The sequence below is a fragment of the Leptopilina boulardi genome, unplaced genomic scaffold, assembly GCF_019393585.1.
Source record: "Leptopilina boulardi isolate dan_hultmark-lab unplaced genomic scaffold, ZJU_Lbou_2.1 LbouV2_162, whole genome shotgun sequence".
Lineage (NCBI taxonomy): Eukaryota > Metazoa > Arthropoda > Insecta > Hymenoptera > Figitidae > Leptopilina > Leptopilina boulardi.
The window spans coordinates 692,158-716,308 of record NW_026137710.1 but is presented as its reverse complement, the minus strand read 5'-3'; the positions used below and the strand labels follow the sequence as shown (position 1 = coordinate 716,308).

General features: G+C 27.7%; 2 protein-coding genes across 18 annotated transcripts in view; both read right to left on the bottom strand.

Annotated features, from left to right (window-relative positions):
* The window catches only part of LOC127276984 (neuroligin-2), an 856,047-nt gene that overhangs the window by 191,520 nt on the left and 640,376 nt on the right, over positions 1-24,151 (bottom strand). For all 17 annotated transcript variants that reach the window (XR_007842293.1, XR_007842294.1, XM_051297757.1 and 14 more), the window contains one exon: positions 5,441-5,774. Coding sequence is in view for 15 of the 17 variants with exons in the window: in XM_051297757.1 (XP_051153714.1) it covers positions 5,441-5,774 (334 nt within the window). In the remaining 2 variants the exon portion in view is untranslated. The remainder of the gene's footprint in view (positions 1-5,440; positions 5,775-24,151) is intronic.
* Positions 15,494-22,795, bottom strand: LOC127276986 (uncharacterized). Its single transcript, XM_051297762.1, has 7 exons — positions 22,331-22,795; positions 19,284-19,628; positions 18,909-18,953; positions 18,395-18,606; positions 17,777-17,942; positions 16,986-17,088; positions 15,494-15,761 (listed from the first exon to the last, which is right to left on the bottom strand). Exons 1-7 carry the CDS (start codon positions 22,704-22,706, stop codon positions 15,689-15,691), a joined length of 1,320 nt encoding a protein of 439 aa, XP_051153719.1. The 5' UTR covers positions 22,707-22,795; the 3' UTR covers positions 15,494-15,688.

The window sequence follows — 24,151 nt, the reverse complement described above, 5'->3', positions numbered from 1 at the left end:
ATATGTCACTACAGATATGTCATGATTACATATACGTATTTTTAAGTGAAAAATAATTTAGTAGATTTTATTTAAACGCTTATTTTAGATATGAGAGATTCATTTTCAATCGCCCCAGCCCAAAAAGTCAATGTTCTGGGATTGGCTTCATACTTTGGTAAATTGTTCTCCTATATGATAGTAATAAATCCCTAAAATATAAACTCATTAAAAAAATATTTGTAGAAAGTAGAGGGGGTTGAAGTTTTGACGTTAAGGGTAACATTGTCATTTTCAAATCCGTTTAACTATGACAAAAGTTAATGGATTTTAATTTATCTATAATGAATTTTATTGCATTTTTCACGTACTTTTCAAAAATGTATACGAAATTTAAAAAAAAAAAATTTTAACCCCTTTTTTTCAAAATCAACCCTTATTTTTCGATTTTCACCCCTTCGGGAATTTTTTTTTGTTTTTTTTTTTTTTCATTGGAAAGCTGAGGTTTTTTCCCATGAGCTATGTAAATATGAAAATGGGACAACAATAATTTTGTGAGAAACATAATATTAAATTAGGCGGTGCCTATCTAAATCCTCAAAGATGATCTCCAGGTACACCCCTTATCGGCACCGCCTACTTTAATATTCTGTTACTCACAAAATTATTGTTGTCCCATTTTCATATTTACATAGCTCATGGGAAAAAACCTCAGCTTTCCAATGAAAATAAAAAAAAAAATACCCGAAGGGGTGAAAATCGAAAAATAAGGGTTGATTTTGAAAAAAAAGGGGTTAAAAATTTTTTTTTTTTAAATTTCGTATACATTTTTGAAAAGTACGTGAAAAATGCAATAAAATTCATTATAGATAAATTAAAATCCATTAACTTTTGTCATAGTTAAACGGATTTGAAAATGACAATGTTACCCTTAACGTCAAAACTTCAACCCCCTCTACTTTCTACAAATATTTTTTTAATGAGTTTATATTTTAGGGATTTATTACTATCATATAGGAGAACAATTTACCAAAGTATGAAGCCAATCCCAGAACATTGACTTTTTGGGCTGGGGCGATTGAAAAAGAATCTCTCATATACAGATTGTTAAAATAATTTTTTAATAAGTCCTAAGGAGCTCTTAAGTATCTTTTTATGATAATAAAATAATGTTGGTCGTTGAATAATCACTCGGTCGTGGAATCTGCCACTGAGGATATGTCATAATTATGAACAGTTTTTTTAATTAAAAATAATTTACGAATTTTTTTAACGCTAATTTTAGAGATACTGAATGTTTAAATAACTTTTAATAAGTCCTATATGCCAGTCAATAAAGGCAAAAGTGCCATTAAATAAAGACAGGCAGTTCTAAACGGATTTTGGTAGTTTGGGGGGGATATAAAGGCCCCATAGTTTGCTCTCGATTTCCGGTTGCAGAAATTGTTATAAATAATGGTTAAAGTTGGTGAAAGGTGGTTTTTGCGTGCTCGTTGCTTTCCTCTACATTTTAGAGGAAATAGTTGTAATGAGAAAAAAAAGATATTGAAAATACCTACAAAATGGGGGGTCGAAAGTTAAAATCGGATTGTTTGTTTAAAAGTTATTGAATTTAAACCATTAAAAATGGCACTTTTTAAATTGTTTAATAACTTTAATAATAATTCGATTGTAATGAAATTTTATGAAAATGTACCCCTTGCAATACTAAGCAAAAAGAAAAAAAATCGAACTCTGATCGAATGAATAGTTTATAAATTATTCCATTTGTTAATTAAAAACATGTCGATATTCGTGATTTAGAGAGAGATGCGCTGACTACACCGTTCTCCGTTGGTTCTACAATAAGCGCGTCGGACGTCGATGCGAACGTGTACATAATAAGAAAGAGGGGTACGGAGATATACATCTATACTCCTCTCTCTCATAAGATACACGTTCACGTACACGTCCGACGTGCTTATTGTAGAAACAACTTTATACATTCGCTGCATCTCTCTTTACTTGCCGAAGACGCCCGAACACATAGACGCAAACTAGAAATAGTAGTGGGAAGCAAGAGAGAATAAGAGATATCGGAAACTCTTCGCCACGTTCTTGCCTAATATTTTCTCTCTCCTGCGTGAAACTGCCGTTTCGACGCTTAGGTCCCTTTCTTCGCGTCGCGACACAATTTTATAATTATGGGTAAAAAAAATATTCAAAAAATTCATAACACTATAATTATTAATATTTTTTATCCAAATTTACAATACATGAATGTACAATACAATACGTGTACTGTTAGATAAAAAATTATAAACATTGAAAAAACAATTTTTCTGATTTATAATGACGGTCAAAGAGAGCTCATCATTTTACCTTGCTCCAAACGGAGGAGTGGGGGAACTCGGAGCGCCGGTAACCTCTTGCCACAAAATTGAATTCGCCCGTTCAATTTTACAAAAGTTGTAAGTCGGTTAATTATTAACCGATTTCAATCTTTTTTTTTTTGATTTTATGTTATTTTTTCTTCTCTTTTTAAAAATGACCCTAGATTTTTAATAAAAAATTTTTTTAAACAATATTTAAACAATTTTTATTAATAAACTACAACAAGAAACAAAACAATAACAACAACTTTTGTAAATTTGAACGGGCGAATTCAATTTTGTGGCAAGCGGTTACCGGCGCTATGAGCTAGACTGTTTTTCCTTTTTTAAAAAACTTTTGTAAAGAAAAAAGAAATGCAATGGCCTTAATTAGAATCCGATAGAGGAAAAACTGGCCAAGTAATTGCAATTGTTTATAACTAAAAAACGTAATATTTTTTTTAACTATAATTATGCAATTAATTAATGAAATTCAATTCTTTCTTTTATGTACATGACAGTATCACTCTTCAAGAGTAAAATAAAAAAAAATTGAATTCGCTCCATATCGTACTTTAGAAATTAGGTTGATAAACAACATATTTTTAGTTAACAAATGGAATAATTTATAAACTATTCATTCGATAAGAGTTCGATTTTTTTTCTTTTTGCTTAGTATCGCAAGGGGTACATTTTCATAAAATTTCATTAAAATCGGATTATTATTAACAAAATTATTAAACAATTTAAAAAGTGCCATTTTCAATGGTTTAAATTCAATAACTTTTAAACAAATAATCAGATTTTAACTTTCGACCACCATTTTGTAGGTATTTTCAATACCTTTTTTTCTAATCACAATTATTTCCTCTAAAATGTAGAGGAAAGCAACGAGCACGCAAAAACCAGCTTTCACCAACTTTAACCATTGTTTAAAACAATTTCTGCAACCTGAAATCGAGAGCAAACTATGGGGCCTTTATACCTACAAAATAAGACATAAGTCCTATAAATTTACACTACTTCGTGTAAAAAAATGTTGAATAACAAATTATAATTATTGAAACAAAAGGTGTAATATTGGTAAAAAACTGTTTTTCAAAATTGCTCATTATCCGTCCGTCGATCGATTGGTTGCTATGGTAACAAATACTGTAGCAACTGTCCATCCATTCATCAATCCGTCGTACATTCGTATTGTTTCTATAGTAACCGTTTCCATGGCAACCATTTTCATAGCAACTGTTTCCACAGCAATCTTTTCCATACAAACCGTTACCATGGCAACCGTTTTCATGATAACCATTACCATAGGAACCGTAACAATTCACAAATAATAATGCAATTGTGAATTATTTATTACATACAAATAACTTTTATTTAAGAAACCACGAAACCCTAGATGTAGGAGCTTTGCTACTACTTCTTTTCCTGAATTTTGCTTGAAACTTGTTACTCGGGAGTTTTCGGGGTTGCTGATTTCGAATCTGAAGTCAAATATTTGCTTGAAATTCTCTACTGAGGGGTTTTTTGGGGTCGTTGATTTCGAATATGAAGTCACATTTCAAAATTAAAAATGTTGGATACAATATGGATGTGTTTTTTTAATTTGATTATATTTGCTAAAAACTCAGAACTCGGGGATTTTTGGGGTAGTTAATTTCGAAAATAATATTCAACAGAAGCTAGTGATGTCCTTTATTTAACAATTACTTACATTCTGTTATACCCAGAAACAACTATGTGGACGTAGGAGACTGAATATAGGTATGTAATAGTCTGTATGTAGTATAGTAATAATTTATATATAAAACTATATATTTTAAATATTGACAAAAAACCATAAACTCTAAAAATACTCAGTTACTAAAATTGACGAAAATCTGTAAATATTTAAGTATAAAATTTTATTTGTTTCCTAAAATCTGTTCTGTTATTTGAGGTGAGAAAAATATCCTGATGTGATAAAAAAAATGGACTTCAGATTCGCGTTCAACGACCCCGGAAACATATAAAGCTCCTACTTGAGTCAAAAGAGCTTTTCATTGATACTTTTATAGTCCTGTTTCATTTTTAAAATATTGTACGTCATAAATGAAAGTTCTCTTTCCATCCGTAAGGTGTTGTAGGCAAAGTTTAGTTCATTCGAATAAGACCGCGAACAGAATATCTGATATATTTGTGTTATACGACCCCGAAAACACCCAAGTAACATATGACCATTTAAATTCGTCTAAATATATTTTTTTCTTATTGTTTGTAGAAAAAAAGGTTTACGAATTTTTTTATAAATGCTCAAATTTTCGAGTTATGAATTAAAAAAAAAAATATATATATAGTCAGCTCTCTCGCTGCCAGCTCTCCTACCCTAATTTCATTTCTTTTTCTTGGCAGCTAGTGGCCTGTATATGCTTCTGCGACCACCGGCTTGCCCTATTTCCAACTTCCTCGCCAAAGAATACTCCAAGTCTCTCTATGGGTGCTTCTGTGAGATACCAGGATATTTCCTTATTTCACCTGGTAAACCAGACTTCCCATGGGTGCTTCCGTGGAAGACTGATGAACCAGAAAATACGTTCACAGTATATACACACATTTACCAGGATCGTCCTTGCCGAGTAGAGGTGCTTCTCTCTCGACAAAGACGATGCACTAGATCGATTCCCTATCTCGAGTTGCTTCTCGGGTGGAGGCGACACCTAGTAAACATTATTTTTGCACTAGCTTCGCGTCAGGCAAAAATATTGGAAACCGAATCCGATATCTAGATTCTCCCCGATTACGCTTAATAATCGACCTCGCGTGCACTACTCTAGTTTTCGTCCGTACTGTCGTCTAGAGGGTAAATCTCGAGTCATTACAATAATAATTTTATTAATCAAATTGTTTTTATTAATCTGAAATGATAATTTATAGTTTTTTTAATATGGTTGACTTAATTAAATTTAATTTTACCATATTTTAATCAATAATTAAAACATGCAGAAATGTTAATTTTGCGACCGACTTAGTCGAAAGATAATGGACTAACCGTTATCATTATAAATAATTGAAATAATTGACCAGTAGTGATCTTATCTTTTGATATTAAATATTTATTTCATATTTACCCCGCTGCATCTAAACTCGCAAGTGTGTCGGTAGATGAATTATTAATATTTTGAAGTTTGGTACTCTGTATCAAACCAACACAAGTTGTAACACTGAAGTCCATTGCAGTTGATACATCTGTTGTTATATTTCTTTTTGAAAATTCGTCATCCAATCTACGTAATGGATCGGGTCGCACTAAACCATCGTACATATTTTGATCTGTGTATCCTTTGAATAAATTATGTCTTGGCTCCACATCTTCCATTCCAGCTCGGTGAAGTTCAGGTATCAACCGTAGCCAAACCGATAATTGATGCGCACGATAATGATTTTTAATTCTTGGTTTCATCCCTGAAATTTTAAAACAAACCAGAAAATATAATTATTATACACAGTTTTACTTTAAACATTAACTATTTAAAAAACATTGGTAAAAATTTTACAGCTTTCCTTTAATGTAACTGAATTAATTATAAAGTATGAGACGATAGAATAATAGCGGCTACGAAAATTAGCAACGATAAGGTGCAAGAAAATTTTTTGTATAAAATCCTTCCCTTTTAATAGATAGCACATAACCTTGCCGCCAGAAGGCGCTTTGTTAACAGTAGAATTCACATGAAATTATTGCCAGAAGTAGATAAAGCCGCAAGAAAATTGATAAAATTGCACTGATAAGGTGCATTTCTGGCAACTTTACTTTCATGTTTTTAATGTCTTTAAAAAGCTGTATGCCAATTGCCAGAAATGAAAATTGCTGCAAAGTTGTTAAAATATGATAATATGTGACCGGATCTGAGAAAACGGTGCTATTGACCAAAATTAGCTTTTCGAGAAAAACGCGTTTAAAGTTTTATTATATCAATTAACCCATTAAGGGGGGGAACACCAGTTGTAACTCAAGAAATAATGCTTTTTACAAGAATATTTTCCAAAAGAACAATGAATCTTTTTAAAGAATACTATTTATTAGTTAAAAGTACATGTTAAAAGCTGTAATTTAAAAGAAAAAAAAATTTTTTTAACAAAAACTTTTAGAGATATGAGCCATTGAAGTGGCGCCTTAAGAAAAAAGGCGAATTGCGGTGACCAGCATTCTGCAAGTATACTTCGTCTGAAATACAAAAATGAAATTGATTTACATTTATTATAAGATTATCTAGTTCGTGATCGAAGGATTTAAAAAAAAAAAAAATTTGACAAAATGGCGACCTGTCAAAGTCAAAAGTATAATTTTCGTTAAAAAAATACGGTCGATTTTCAGCTATATAAAAAAAAGTTTTGCATAAAAAAAAATCCTTCGATCACGAACTAGACTTATATGTGTAAATGAAGCACATTAAATTTTAAATAAATCGGTTTCATGGTATTCGAGTAATCGTGGTCACCGACTTGGAAAATGTCATTTTGAGAAAAACGCATTCAAAGTTTCAACTTACTTTTTTTTGTTCAGAAGAAATTTTGTTTCCAATTTACAAAGAGTCATCGATTCCTGGACCATATAATAACTCTTCCGCAGTGGTTGCCGTTTCTAAATCATAGGAAAAGGCCATCTGTCGTTAGGGTCAGGTATGGCTGGCCACCTTGTCTGAAGCCACGGGACGCGCCGCTGCAGTGTTCTGTATATCTCATTTATTTTTCACCGGATCAAGTTTAAAATTTACAGACACATTTCTAAATATGTATACTTTAAGAAAATGCAAAAAAAAATCGATTTTTCGAAAGTTACAACTGGTGATCCCCCCTTAAGGGAAGATTACGATGATTTTGAGGTTTTTTCAAAGATTTTTTTTGTAGTAAAAAAAATATTTATTAGTTACAATTTTCTTATGATAAAATATACATTTTAAAAAGGCGAAAACAATTTTTGTTTCCTTTTTTGTTTTAACAATCTAATAAAAAATGGCTACCGAAAACAGTACATTTTAAAAGTTTATCACACTTTTTCTCTGAAACAGTTAATCTAAAATTAAAAAACTAAAATTTTTCTTAATCTGTACTATTTTAGCTTTCGTGTAAACTGGAATGAGAAATATTCTTTGAAAAAAAACCGATTGACAGACTTTTTTCATTTTTTGACAACAACATATGCAAAAAACATAATGTATAAATTTGAATATAATTTGTTGAATAGTTTTAAAATGAGAGTGTGACAAAGTTGAAAATATGCAGTTTTGAGAAAAACGCGTTTAAAGTTTTTTAAGTAGAAATTAAGCAAAAAAGTGATTCTTACTCAATCGGCGATACTGGCTAAATACATAGATCCTTCTTTGCCTTCTAAAATATCATTTTCAAGTAATCTATTGCCAGTCAAGTAGCAGTGAGTGCCTCGAAACCGTTTACTGCTACCCAACAGAAATAAACGCGTGCGTTCGCGCGTTTGTTGAGTTGTTGCATGTTGCTACTCAATTTATATCAGTTCTAGACCAATGAAATACATCAGACTATTTTTTCCGTGCTCTTATATAGTCATACTAACAAAAAATGGAAAAAAAATAGTTTTGAGTTTTTGAAAAAATCACCGTAATCTCTCCTTAAGCCCCAAATGCACTGAAATTTTAGTCTAACTTCAAGGAATGATATTTAACAAAAAAAACCCTAATTTTTCGGGAGACCTACATCTAACGTATTTAAGTATGCACTTTCCATAAATGGTATCAAAAAAGGCTTAAAAATGTTAAATAATGTTTATTTGCAAAATGACGCGATTTTTTAATAAATTTACAAATATTTCGAAATGAAAACAATATTTCTGACAGCTATCAAGTATATATAAATCGTGCACTCGATTGTAAAACTTTAAACAAAAAATATGCCCTTTCTTCTACAGACTTTTATTTTTTTAAAGTGGCGTCGAAAATTCCAAAAAATTATAAAAAATAATTTAATTGTGCCAAATTTTTTAAAGTCGATGAATTTATTTAAAAATTTTACTAGGGGGTTTTCAGGGTCGCTGATTACGAAGTTGATGTCAGAATTTTAAAAATCAAAATAGCACATTCAATATAGCGACCCAAAAATTTAAAAAAAGGACGAATTTAGCTAAAAATGCTTACTTGGAGGTTTTCGGGATCGGTGATTACGAATTTGATGTCAGAATTTGAAAAATCAAAATGGCACATTCAATATAGCGACCCAAAAATTTAAAAAAAGGACGAATTTAGCTAAAAATGCTTACTTGGAGGTTTTCGGGATCGGTGATTACGAATTTGATGTCAGAATTTGAAAAATCAAAATGGCAGATCCAATTTGGCAACCAAACATTTTTTAAAGTCGACAAATTTTTTTGTTTTTTTGAAATATTTTTTGTTTCTTTTCAATTCCTGATTTTATTATTTTCTTAACTTTCATATATTATGCTTTGTTTTTTATTAATATAAAACACAGTAAATAAAATAAAAAATTTTTTTTTTAAATTTATTAATAAATTAAAAATTTCATTTAAAAAATAAAAATTTAATTAATAAAAAAAAGTATTTCAATACAAGAATTTTCAATTGTTTTCCTAGCAACTTCTGGTGTTCCCAGGGATCGAATCTTGGGCCTTTATTTTTTCTGCTTTTTATAAATGACACAAACACTATATTTAAACATAGTTTATTCCTCTTGTTTGCTGATGACCTTAAATTATACAAAGCAATAACATGTGATCAAGATGCTCTTGATCTCCAATCAGATCTGAATCAATTAACAAAATGGTCAATAAATAATAAACTTTTTCTTAACATTAAAAAATGCAGTATAATTTCTTTCAGTAAACTTCAGCTAATTAAAGAGTATCAATACAATATTGGTATTGATGTTCTCTCTAGAGTATCAGTGGTGCGTGACCTGGGAGTTACACTAGACTCAGAACTGGATTTTGGAAAACATATTTTAAATGTTGTCAATAACGCGACTAGAGTGTTGGGCTTTGTCACTAGAAATGCATCGCGGTTTAAGAATATAATAGCGTTAAAGGTCTTATATTTTTCATTAGTTCGACCAATACTTGAATTTGCTTCATTGATTTGGTCACCTTACCAAGAATACTTATTGATGGCACTGGAACGGGTGCAAAATAAATTTATGCGTTTTGTTGCTAAGCAGACGGGGATACCATTTGATAGATTTACATAGTCATGCCTATACTGAGCTGAGAAGGATTCTGGGTATTCCTCTATTAAGAAACAGATTCTTATTTACTGATTTACTTATTATGTTTAAAATTATTAACGGCATTATTAACTGCCCTCCACTCTTATCTTTGCTAAATTTTGCTGTTCCTTTTAGACCAACCAGAAATCCAACTTTGTTCAGACAGTCTTTTCAAAGAACAAACTATGTAATAAATTCTGTTATAAATAGGATAACAAGAGAAGCTAATGAGTACCATAACAACCTTGATTTTTATGGTATTTCTCTAAGTAAATTTGTATGTAAGCTACGCTCTGAAATTTTTGATACTGTTTGAGTAATAACAAAACATTGTTTCGCACTGTCATTTTTCTTATGTTCTTTTTTTATACTTTAGTACTCTTGTACGAAAGTGCATTGCCCGTATATATATGTAAATAAATAAATAAATAATATATAAAAGTAAATAAAATTATAAAATCAGAAATTAAATAGAAACAAAAAATCTATAAAATATTTCAAAAAAATTTTTTTTTAAAATATTCCAAAACAAAAAAATTTTAAAAATGATTCTCAAAAACTATCTATCTGCCCGTGGTGAGAATTGGGCAACACCAATTAGGAGCCATCCATAAATTACGTTGCGCTTGAAGGGGTGGGGGGGTCAAGAATTTGCAACATTCAATAGAAAAAATGGCGCTAATGTATGCAAAATGTGCAACATGGGGGTGGGGGGAGTCGAAAATGGTGAAAAATATTGCAACGTAATTTATGGATGGCCCCTTAGGACTAGGTGGCTAAAGATGATATTTTAAATGCATTTAACGAAATTTATCGATTTTAAAAATTTTTGGTTTTCATATTGGATTTGACATTTTAAATTTTGAAATTTTAACATCAAATTTTTAATCTGCGACCCCGAAAACCCCCGAGTAAGCATTTTTATCTGAATTCGTAGACTTTAAATTTTTTTTGGTTGGCATATTGAAACCACCATTTTGATTTTTTAAATTCTTTTCTCGAAAAATTGGGATTTTTTTCTGTAAAATATCATTCCTTGAAGTTAGACTAAAATTTCAGTGCATTTGGGGCTTTGGGTTAATAATCAATTGGCTAACATGGCAATTGTTTATAAAAAATCCTCTAATCTAAAATAGTCCATATAGGGCTCGTTAGATGCGGAATTACGTCAGCTTTCAATTAGTACCTTTAGGATTGAAATTACTTTATTTATTTGTAAAATATTTCATTTTTTATTAACATTAATTAATATCTCGAAAATAACAAAAAAGGACATCTTAATATTTCCTGTAGTGAAAATACACGTTTTTAGCTTTAAATAAATAAATAAAAAGGACCGAAATTAAGAAAAAAAGTTTGATTTTCAAAAAAGTGTCAAAATTTGAATTTTTTGAAAAAACATGTTTTCGTAAATTTGCTTTTTTTAAAACAACGTTTTTGACCTGGTGGACGTTATAAAAAAACTGTTGCACCGATTAAGCTTAAATTGTTATGGCTTATTGTACACATATACCGCTATCGTCGACACTATAATCATAGTTTTTCATTAATATTGAACCATTTTTTAAACAATTTAAATTGAAAAAACAAGGTCAAAAATGAAAAAAGTCCACCATTTTGTTTTTTTTCATCGAAAATAGTTTATTGTAGTTTCGACGATAGCGACGAACTTACTTTTCGAGAAAAAATCAAAAATTTTATTTTTCGATGACGGGAATTGGAGATATTGTGTCCGCCAATCACAAGTAGGGGTATTTTCAGGCGGCCATGACAGCAAGATAATCCATAATAAATAAGGAATAATTTTTTTTTAATAGTTTAAAACCCCTTTTTCAGGTATAAAAAGTTTAAAGTAAATAAAATAAGTTTTGTAATAAAAAACAATATTTAAGAAAAGTCACTGAGATGTGGTACTAACCCCTTAAATGAAACTGAGTTTATTAATAATTTTTTTACGTTGAAAATCTAAAGATTAAATGTTACAAACCCAAATTAAATCAATAACTTAATTGTATCTAAATCTATTAGATAAAATACTTTTTAGTAGTGTATTTAGTTTTAATTTAGATAGAAAGAAAGATCGTTATCCTTTCTTAGTTATTAAGGTACCTGCCAAGACACAAGAGGATGTAAAATTTTTCTTAATTTCAAAATTCTAGTTGGTAGAAGCAAAGAAATAATAAGAAAATATGATTCCCCTTTTATATTATTTATTAAACAACCCTTAAATTTGTTAGGTACAAATTAAAATTATTCACAAGTGCAAAATGTTCAAGACCAACAAGAATCAATTATAACTATCGTTGATTCAAAAAAGAGGACACATTCAGAAGATTCTAGTAGTGATATAGATATAGAAAAACTGTAAACCCATCAGGACGAGGTCAGTTTGCTTGTTTTCTTCGTGATATTAGGATATCACGTGAAATTGTACCAAGTTCAGAATATTAAAAAAATAATATAAATATTACATCATCTTCAATTTAAAAAAATAAACCAGACAATGAGAAAAAATCTTTGATAGATTTAATGACAGATGACGAAAGTAATAGTAGCGAGAGTGAACACAAACATCGAAGTAGAAGTACGAATTATATAGACAGGTCAAAACAGGATACTCATAATACAAAGAGAGAGGAAAGTAATAATAATACTAAATGGTTGTCTCTGTTTTTAAAATAAATATATAAATAAAATATTAATATGAATCTACTAGAAGAAATATATTTTAATCCAGCACATGAAGTCTCTTTCTCAGGAATTGAAAAACTTGTAAAAGCTACACGTGGAAAACTTTCGCGTGAAAAAGTAGTTGATTGGTTGCAAGGACAAGATACATATAACTTACATATTCCTACACGACGTAAATTTCAACGTGCTTTTTATAATGTTACTAATATCGAAGATCTCTGGAAAATTGATCTTGTTGATTTAAAGAATTTAAAAGATTACAATGATGGTTATGTATATCTTTTAGTAGTGATTGATGTATTAAGTAAGTATGCATGGGTAGAACCTCTAAAGAATATAAGCGGCGAAGTAGTAAAGAATGCTTTTAATCGTATTCTAGAAAATAAAAATGATGACAATAGTTACAAAAAAAGAGAACCTGTTTGTGTTCAAAGTGACAGAGGAAAAGAGTTTTTAGCTCGTGAATTTCGACAATTGTTAGTAAAACGAGGTATACGATTTCGCGCAGTGAGAGATCCAAACACAAAAGCCGCAGTTGTTGAACGATTTAATAGAACTCTTAAGAAACGTATGTGGCGGTATTTTACGTATCGCAATACACATCGTTACATTAATGTTTTACAACAAATTATACACGCTTATAATAATGCTCGACATTCTGTAACGAAAATAAGACCTTCATCGATAACTTTAGAAAATGCGCAAACAGCACGTTTAAATATTTCAGAAAAATATAATAAAAAAGTATTACATGGTAGAAAGTAAGCTAAATATAAGGAAGGTGATTATGTACGTATCAGTAGAGAGAGAGAGGATCTTTTGCGAAAGGTTATGAAGCTGGATGGACTGAAGTTTTTCATGAACGACTTCAAATACCAGTTGTTTACGAATTAAAAGATTTATCAAATGAGCTTATAGAGGGATTGTTTTATGAACGAGAATTATCAATTGTAAAAAAAGAAAATCTTCTGACAGATACTGAGTTTATTGTGGAAAAAGTAATTTGTAGAAAAGGTACAGATAGAAACAAGCAAGTACTTGTCAAGTGGAAAGGTTATCCTAATAAATTTAATTCTTGGATTCCAGAGTCTGATTTAAAAAATTTATAATGGATTCCGATCAATTTTATTTAGTGTTACCAAGTAACAGTAGTATGAAATATTTTCCAAAGAATACTACAACTTACTTTACCACTCAACTACCATATGAAATTCGTTTACATGATCGTTGGGCCATTGCATTAACAGAAATACAGTTTCCTTGCACATTTTTACACATAACAAATTATAAGTCTAATAAATTTGAAAATCGTATTGCTTTAATGTCAATTATACAAAATAATGATACAGATGGAAGAAAACGCAGCAAAGAAGATTACTATATTGATGATGGAAAACAGTTACTTGAAAAATATCCAATGCCTATGAAATACTTTTATGCTTCACGTAATAAAGATGATAACAATAGTGACAACTATGATTACGACTATGATAATAAAGATTCAACTGAGGTGATGACAAATTCAATTGATGAAATTGAATTTAATAAAACAAAGCAAGCATCCACCGTTTGGTGGTTAAAACCTGAGAATGTTGCTTTTATACGTCCAGGAATTTACAAAAAAGTTCAAGATTTAATTACAACAATTAATCAAACGCTAATAATTAGTAATCATGTCAGTTTAACTTTTAAAGATAAAGAAGATTCGTATTTTAGAGTTCAAAAAGTACGTAACGAAAATTGTGAAATGTCGGGACAACATTTTTTAGCAATTAGCGAGAAAGTCTCAAAAATTCTTGGATTTGCTCCTGAACAATTAATACCTGTAAACAATGGGTATTTCGACAATCAACCTGCCAGTATAGCAAGAGGACTACCTGAGAAAATGTTTGTATATTGTGACATTTGTGAACCTCGAATTACCGGTGACGTTCAATCACCACTCTTAAGAATTATACCTATTGAAAGTAAAAATTATGTATTTGCCTCAACTCAACTTATACAACTTTCATCACCAACCCAGATAGCACGGAAACTTGCAGCAAGCTTGTAGAAAGCTTACCGTGCAAGCTTGCCAAGCTTGCCTTAACTAGCAAAATGTCCCACCCATGGCAAGCTTTCCGTGAAAGGTTGTTGTAAGCTTGCCATGAAAGTTTTCTGCAATCTTATCATGAAAGATTGCTACAAGACTACTACAAACTTACTGCGAATGATTTCAGCAAGCTTGTCGTGAAAGATTGAAGCAAGTTTCCTACGAAATGTTGCAGGAAAATTGCGGCAAGCTTGTTGAAAGGTTGCTGCAATTTTTTAAAAATACTTAGTAATTTAAAAAAAATTAATTTTTTTGTATATTTGAAAATCCACCTGACTTTCGATTTTATTAATCATGCCCTGCTTATTTTCACTTGTAAATTTAACGGAAAATTTTTCGAAACATATTTGAAGGGACTGGGAATGGAACCCGGGTTCTACAGACGCTAACCAAAGACCCTAACCGACAAGCTGTTTAGCTTGTCGGTTAGGGGAAAAAAATCTTGGTCTTAAACCTAAACTGATTTTATTAGTTGAAAAACGGCGGGCTTTTTAAAAATGTTTTTAATTAGCGTGTCTTCTAGCATATTTATTAATTAATCAATATCACCTGTTGTTATATTTAATGAAATTTATTTAAAATAGAAAAAGACTTCTTTTTACAGTTTTTACAAAAACTGTACTATTTTTTCAAATTAAAATTGTAGATTAATTATCTCTTAAAAAGATTAATAATATTTATATATTTTGTAATAGTTGTTTGATTTATCATATTAATTTTTAATATAAATTGCCGTTACTTTTTTTAATAAACTTTTTTTTTTTTTGTTAAACTAATTAAATTAAATTTTTTATATATTTTTAAATCTTTTGTCATTAAGAATATTTTTAATTTGTTTTATTTTCTAATTGATTTTCTAATTAATTTTAAATTATCAATTTCAATTAATTTTTAAATTTTTAACGAATTTAAAAAAATTTTTAATTAATTTTGTTAAAAAGTAAAATCATTTACTGTTATTTAAACAAAATGGTATGATTTGTATGTAGTTTTTATAAGAAGAGTGGAATTTATGTGAAATGAAAAATGAAAAAATAGACATTTTTAAACAAAGTTTTATTTTTCATAGTCATTTATTGATAATTGGACAACAAAAATCAAACATAAGCGAATAATAATAAAAATTATATAATGATTTATAATGCGCAGATGTAAAGCTAAAGAAAAGAACATAATATTAATAATTAATTCAAACGAAAATAATTTAAAGTTGATAAGACGATTATAGCGTTTGCATAATTTCTGATTGCACATATTTGATCAATCAAAAAAATTGTTTCCGAATAATAATTGCATTTGCGAAAACTGAAATAGAATTGCCATGAAATAAAGGAATAGCCATCTTCTATTCGTCATCTTCCTCTGATATGTCGAGGTTAGCCTCCTCTTGAGCTAAACGTTGCTTTTGTAGTTGAACCCTAAAAACGAGAAAAAATATGTTACTTAATTGTATAATGTAAAAAATGTGCATTGGATATTGTTGTATTAAGTGGTAACAGTTACAAAATTAAAGTCAATGTTTTACGTTGAAAAATGAAAAAAAAATCGTGCTAAAAATTATTTTTTATATACAGATCCTAAATTTTCGAAATTAAATTCACTATCATAATTTATATATATATTCAAGTCTATAATTCTTTTACAATAATTTTAATATTCACAATTTTTGAAAAGCATTTTCTAGATTTTTATAACTATTTTGTATAATCTTTTTTGATATTTTAATTAGTTGTAATTTCTTTTGGCCACTGAGTGACCGCACCTAACAGTTAATCTTGAAATTAAAGAAGTCTGAATTTTGTGGTAAAGAAAAAGTCAGGGGTTAAGAAAAGTATTAAATAAGGGATTTGTTATTAAAAGAATTTCGAAAATAAAATTTTGTAGATAGTTATGGGTGATTCTCTCAAAAAGAACAAATTACTTGTGCACGATGTCAGGCGGTGTTTTTGTTCATTAATAGTAAAATTAATTTAAATTATTAAAATTCTATCAGCCATGCGATAAGGTTTAACTATTTTCAATAAGATCACTAAAGGGAAATTCAAAAAAAAGGTTAAATAACTGAAATATTAAATGAAATCTGGCATTAAAACTCCACTCCGTAACACCTTATTACATTCTCATCATAATGAGAAAGTCTTATTTTATTTAATATTTCGGTTATTTGAAATTTTTTTGAATTTTTCTTTAGTGATCCAATTGAAAATTGTTAAATCCTATCGAATGGTTAGTAAAGTTTTTAATAATATAATTAATTGTATTATTTTTGAACAAAAATACCATGAAAGCGTAATTTGTTCTTTCTGAGAGAACTCAACTCATTGAGCACGGGGATTATAGGTCGTCTTAAATACGTCTTTTGGACGTTTATGTCTGTTTAAAAGATGTTTTAAGGATAACTTCTATCTAAAAAACATGTTCCTGTAACTACTGGGAAGAGGATTAGAATTTTTTAAACCTCTGTAAATGAGTGAGCGTCAAGCATGGAATTTTGTTTGGAAAAAATTTTAAAGTCAGATTTTTAAAAATCATGAAAAATTATAAAAATTTATAAAATTTTATCAGAGAAAACGTTAACGAAATCCAAGAAAGATTGACGAATTTTTATAATACATTTATACTTTTCTATTTTTTATACTTACTGACGACGGTTTTCTCTATTCTTACATTGTTCCAACCAATGGGACATGTCGGTGTTTACTGTATTCTGGGTAATTTCACCTCTAGAGGATTTTTTCATTGCATCTGGCAAAAAATTGTACATGTAAATATTAAATATGTAGTAAAATTTAAACGTTAACTTGAAATCTACAGGGTTTTCTAAATATTTTTAAGGGCAAGTAAAATAAGAAATAACATGTAAATAAATAGTTAAATTTTGAATGAATTGAATGAATGAAAATTGAATGAAAATTTCTGAAACTAAAAAATTTCTTTACCTGTGTAAATATTAAACAAAAAGTTTAAAATCTTTTGATTTAAATATTAAAACAAAAACTAATTTTCTCAAATGAAAACTTATTTGTATTAAAATATATAGAATTTTTTTGAAACATTAATATTGAATAAAATTTTTTTACATGTATGTATTTCTTTAAATAATTGATAATTAATAAATTAAAATACAAATACTAAAAATGTAGTAATATTAAATTTGAAGATATTATTAATCCAATTACTTATAAAAGCATAATATTTAACGCTAACTATTTTGAAATTAATTTTTTTTCAAGAATTGAAAGATTTTAATGCAACAATTAGATAGTAATAACAAAGAATTACAAACAATTGAGAAATATTAACACGTACAAAAATATCATAATGCTTAAATAATAATTTGAACAATTTGTATTAAATACTATAAAAGGTAAAATATATATTTTACCTTTAAAATTATATTTTTTATATATAAAAAGCAATAGATATCACTTACAATAGATAACGGCAAACAATGTTAATGGTTTAAATGCTTGTTTCTTTCCACCCTTGCCTTTAAATGTAAATTCCTGGCCAGCTTTGAATGTTAGAACATGGTTCATCATGTTGATAAGGGTTGTGCTGTTATTGTGACTCGGCCCCAAATCAATTAAAGCAGCAACCTAACAATAAATAATTTATTATAATATACAAAAAAATGTGAAGTAACAAATTACTTTTTATATTAAAAAAGTTGTAGAATATTAGTTTTTTCATTTTTTATTAAATTAATTAATTAATTAATTATTTTTATTAAATATTACAAGTTAATATTAAGTAACAAACAATTGTTCAAGAAGAATAATTCATATAATTATTTTTAAGAAATTTAAGTTAGAACGTATTATATTAAAATTCCAATTAAAATTAAGATTGGTAAATATTGAAAAAAGCAATTTTTTAATCGTTTTAAGTTTTTTTTTAATTTAACAGTTTTTAAAAATGTGAAATAGATGAAAAATGAAATGACTGAAAAAATAGGTGAAATAGAGACAATTTAATGAAATGAGAAAAATAGATGATAAAATTTTAAAAAGCTGAATAAAATAAGGTTGTGATCGTTATATTTATTTACCACTTTAGACAAGAATCTCTTATCGTTGAGTAATCTATCACTTATACTGAGTACTCCAGCCTTATTTTTGGCTGGAAAAAGTTTTAAGTCGGCATCCGGATTTAAGAATGAAGACATCGATCTATTTTCCATATTTGAGCTCTGGTTCCCATTATCCATTGCCATTTCTATTTTTGTTAACTTTCTTAAAATCAAAGAAACTTGTTTACTACCTGTAAAAAGTGAAAATTTGAATTGTGTCTGTTTAATAATAATAAATAAAGTACTTTCAATTGGGTCAGTTGTCTCATCTCATGACAGTTTTTGTTCAAAGTTTATATTTGAAAGTTGAAAAGTTTTTTAAAGCAAATTAATTTTTTGTATTTTAAAGTTTCTTATAATAATTTTAAATGTAATTCAAACAATTTATTGTTCGAATAAAAAAATTATTAATGACAATGAATTCCAGTAAATTTTTCAATTATCCTATAAATTATTCAGTAAAGATAAAACTTTCAAAAGACTTGAAACTTACTCATTGAAACAGTCTTATCTGTGGAATTGGTAACAACAGCATTTTCTGAAAGAATATTTTTATTAATCTTAACTTAAATGTTACTTTACCTTTTCAGGTAAAAATGTTTCAGTACATAAATTTTTTATGAATACAATATTATTTATCATTTATTTTTAACAAAATTAAGCGTTCTCTATAATCAATAATTGAAAAAAATCTCAATTCAGGAATTTTTAGAGAATTCGAAAAGAAACAAAGATAGGATAAACTATAAGAAAATTCAGAAAATTATCAGAGAATACTATACATAAACTGAATTCTGTATCCACATGGTTTTTACAGCTAATAAAAAAAATTTTTAATTATAAAAAATTGAAGATAATGTACAATTACCATCTGTTTCCGGTGGAGCAATTTGCAAATCGCTTTCAGCATTAGCATCGTTTACAAGCATTGAAGAACCAGTTCCAGGCATTTGGGAATCAATATTTCTTAATTTTTTCGTCAAAGGTTCATCAGTATTGTCCTCATTGTTCCCAATTCTCTTTAAAGGTGGCCTTTTGCATGATTTAGTAGTTGAAGTATGTTCCTTACTTTGATGATCTTCACGATTCTTCTTAGAAAGGTTTCTCTCGTGGGTACTTTTTTTCAGTTTCCCCATACTAGTAGTTGCAGCGTTTTCCACTTCCGGGAGCTTTATCAAGAATTCCATGTTAGAATTGGTTTCATCAATAGATGCTGCAAAGATACATTTCATATTAATCGTAATTTATCATGTTACACTGATAAAAAAATTAATCTATTTTTGGTTGGCAACTTAAACCGGCCCTCTTTATTCAGTGTTCAGTTCTTTCGAAAAAAAATAAAAGGTCTTTTTAAAATTTGTAATTTTTTTAAAAAATTTTTTAAATACACTACCGTCCGAAATTGTGCGAACGCTTACACCGCGAGTCATTGAAAAACATACTCGCGTGAAAATAAAGATAACTCTGAGAGAAATTAACGTAGAGACTTTTTCCTTATAGCGTTGGAAAGCTTATTAAATTTCGAAAAAAAAGGTTCCTATTTGAATGAGATTGCTTAAATAGGTTTAAATATATCATGTTACAAAGTTGAAAAAATAATTGTAATTTTTTGCTTATTTCCTACCTTGACTTTAACCTCTTGCATGGTCCAGGAAAATCGACGAAAAAAATTGTCCTTTAACATAATTATTCCTTGAAATCTAAGCTTTCCATTGATTCCAAGAATAATAAAAAATGTTGACGGGTTTGCCAGTAATTGAAAGAAAGGACGAGCGTGCACGAAAAAAAATTCGACCGTCAATCGCTCGATTTTCCCGTCTCGCTGCCTCTTTCGTTCGTGCGCCAGGGCCGAAACAGGATTTTGATTAGGCGCTTTCCGGGCACCATTAATTTCATTATTTTTGCCTTTTTGTGAACATAAATTATTTGTATAACGCGAAAGATATCATAATTTGTGTTATAAGTTAATTATACAGTTATTAAAATTAAATAAATGTAATAAAACTTATATATTTCATTATTAAAAAATTCAATTTGACCAACGAGGTTTTTGATTCTTAATAATAAATTTTATAATGATTATAAATATATTTTAATTTTTACCAAATCTTCAAAATAAATATAACCAGAATATTATAGAAATGTCATTTTTAGCCGACATATTATAGCGTAATATCATAACTATGCAATCTAATATTCCGGTGATGTTAAGTTAACATAATGTACTATTTAAAAATAAATTTATATGTTCAATTGTTGACTGTAAAAAAAATAATTTGAAAACATAAAATTCAATTTCCAAGAACATTGTATAAGTTTTTCAAATTGAATTTTTTAATCATGAAATATATAAGTTTTATTACATTTATTTAATTTTAATAACTGTATAATTAACTTATAACACAATTATGATATCTTTCGCGTTATACAAATAATTTATATTCACAAAAAGGCAAAAATAATTAAATTAATGGTGCCCGGAAAGCGCCTAATCAAAATCCTCTGTTTCGGCCCTGGCGCACGAACGAAAGAGGCAGTGAGACGGGAAAATTGAGCGATTGACGGTCGAATTTTTTTTCGTGCACGCTCGTCCTTTTTTTCAATTACTGGAAAACCCGTCAACATTTTTTATTGTTCTTGGAATCAATGGAAAGCTTAGATTTCAAGGAATAATTATGTTAAAGGACAATTTTTTTCGTCGATTTTCCTGGACCATGCAAGAGGTTAAAGTCAAGGTAGGAAATAAGCAAAAAATTACAATTATTTTTTCAACTTTGTAACATGATATATTTAAACCTATTTAAGCAATCTCATTCAAATAGGAATCATTTTTTTCGAAATTTAATAAGCTTTTCAACGCTATAAGGGAAAAGTCTCTACGTTAATTTCTCTCAGAGTTATCTTTATTTTCACGCGAGTATGTTTTTCAATGACTTGCGGTGTAAGCGTTCGCACAATTTCGGACGGTAGTGTACGTTATTATTTTAATAAATTTTTATAAAATAATTTGTTAAATATTTAAAAAAAAATCTTAATTTAAAAATTATTAGACAAATATAATTTGATAACAAGAACTCTAAGAAGCTTCTTAATTTTATATTTTTTTCTTTTATACATTAAATAGTTAGGATTTTTTAAATATAAAATTTGAATTTTTGTTTTACATAAAATAAAGAAACATTATATTTTTTGTTTAAAAATAAATTTGTTTGTGGTCTTTATATATTTAAAAAATATTATATTCAAAGAAATTTTTTTTTTAACTTAAGATTTCATTGTTTGGATAATGTAGTCAAAAAATTTATTTTATTATTTATTTATTATTATTACTATTATTATAATATTATTATTTATTTATTTCAAATCATTTAAAAATTAGAAATTTAGTACAATAATTTTTTTGTATAATTTGAATAAAATTTACCGAAATAACTTTTTACATTGCATTTATTGTTTTACAATTAAATATTTCTGCATTAATTTTAATTTTAACTGTCTATGCTAAATTATGATTTACATAAAATGTAAAAATATAATTAAATTATAATTCAAGGTTTTGTTTTATTTTCATTTTTTTGCTTTGGCATAATTTATAAATTTATAAGAGCAAAATATAATACTCATTGATTGTTACGTTTTTATAAGGAAATGCTTTAGATCCAATATTTTTTTTAAATGAACAAGTAAAGAAAATAATAGAATTTAGGAAAAAGATCAATAATTTAAATAACTTTAAATTCGTGAATTTTTAATTTAAAAGAATTTGAAAAGAAACAAAAACAGCAAGAATTATAAGAAAATTCAGAAAATTATGAGGGAATACTTTACATAAACTGAATTTCTTTTCCACAAGATTTTTACAACAAATTCAAAAAATTCTAAAACATGAGAAAATTGTATATGATATAAAATTACCATTTTTTTCCGGTGGTGCAATTTGCAAATCGCTTTCAGTATTAACATCGTTTGAAACCATTAAAGAACTGATTCCAGTATTTTGGAAATCACTATTTTGTAGTTTACTCGACGAATGCTTATTATCCTCTGGTTTACCAATTTCCTTCGGTTCAGAGTTTCCATTTTTCTTAAAAGATGGCCTTTTATATGATTCGGTAGTTGGAGTCTGTTCCTTACTTTTGTGATATTCTTCACGATTTTTCTGAGAAAGGTTTCTGGAATGTCTACTTTTCTTTAGTTTTTCCAGGTTAGCAGTTTCATCGCTTTCCACTTCCGATAGCTTTAAGAAGAAATCAATCCTGGAATCGGCTTCATCAATAGATGCTGCAGACATACATTTTATATTAATTGCAAATTATTATATATTTACTCTAATAAATTTCTGTAAAATAAGTCTTTTTCTTGTTGACAACTTTACCTGGCCCTCTTTATTTAGTGTTCTGTTCGTTTGAAAAAAAATTTAAGGTCCTGTTCAACTCTCCAAATTTGAATTACTTAAAAACAACTAATTCAATAGCAAAAAGTGAGTCACTAATTCAATTAGTAATGTTTTACTAATAATTTAGTTAAAAATAACTAATTACTTATTAGTTAAATTAATTTTTAGGTTATGTAAAAATAACTAAAATTTTAGTAAAAATTTTCTATTTACTAATTCAAGTAGTAAAAAAATTACTATTTTTTTAGTTGTTTTTAACTAATTATTAGTTACTTTTTAATAATTGCCAAAGCAAAAAATGAGCTACGATTTTACTAATAATTAGTTATTTTTAACTTATTTAAATTTAGAGAGAAGATTTTCAATGCAAAAAGTAGATTTAAAAAAAAAATATTTTTTACAAATTTTTACTAAATAATTTTTTTATGATTATCCATAATTCTTAATTCTTTTAAACCTTGATTCTTTATAAGATTAGAAAATTGTAACTTTCTATAAATTTTTTAAATATCTAAATAATTTTTTTTTAAATTACCTTAAAACGGGGTTACTTCCCTTAGTACGGATAAATTCGCTCACCCATTTTCTTTCATTAGATTACATTTAAACTAAAATTTGGTATTTCTAATAACAAGCTTAACATTTGTACCTGGTAATAAAGGTATCAAACTTCAGTTTAAAGCTAAAATGAAGCATAAAAATGTGTGAGCGAATTTACTCACAATGAACGAAATAACCCTGTTTTACGGTATTTATGTATTTATGTATATTTTATAAATTAATTGCACTTCAAAAATTAAATATTTAAAATATTTTTACATTAAAAATCATGTAAAATTAAATTATCGTCTGTCATTTGCAATATATAATTTTAGCATTTTAAATTCATAAAAATTCCTATTAAAGATTTAAAAAATTAATTACTTGAAAACTACATTCAAATGATCATCAATTAATTACGTAATGTCAAAGTAGAGAGGAAAGGGTAATAAAAATCTCATATCTACTTTCTAACAATCAAAATAATCCTATTTAAATAAAAAAATTATTATTTCATTTTTTTAAAAAATCGTAATTTAAGAATTATTAGGCAAATCTAAAAAAATTATAATTTAACAATTGCTAGGCAAATCTAACTTAATAAAAACATCACTCTAACAAAATTATTTAATTTTATATTTTTTTCTTTAATACATTACATAGTTAAAATTTTTTAAATATATAATTTGAATTGTTGACTAAGAGAAAATAAAGAAACATAATTTTTTTTTAAATAAATTGGTTTGTGCTCTTTAATTATAAAAATAAAATTATATTTAAAGAAAGTTTTTGTTTTACTA

What these genes read in the sequence shown, in the direction of transcription:
- LOC127276986 (XM_051297762.1), bottom strand. Translation starts at nt 22,706, where the DNA reads ATGTCTGCAGCATCTATTGATGAAGCCGATTCCAGGATTGATTTCTTC. An exon ending in AGAGATTCTTGTCTAAAGTG is followed by an intron (nt 17,943 to 18,394) that starts GTAAATAAATAT and finishes ATTTATTGTTAG; the next exon opens with GTTGCTGCTTTAATTGATTT. An exon ending in AATAGAGAAAACCGTCGTCA is followed by an intron (nt 15,762 to 16,985) that starts GTAAGTATAAAA and finishes TCTCGTTTTTAG; the next exon opens with GGTTCAACTACAAAAGCAAC.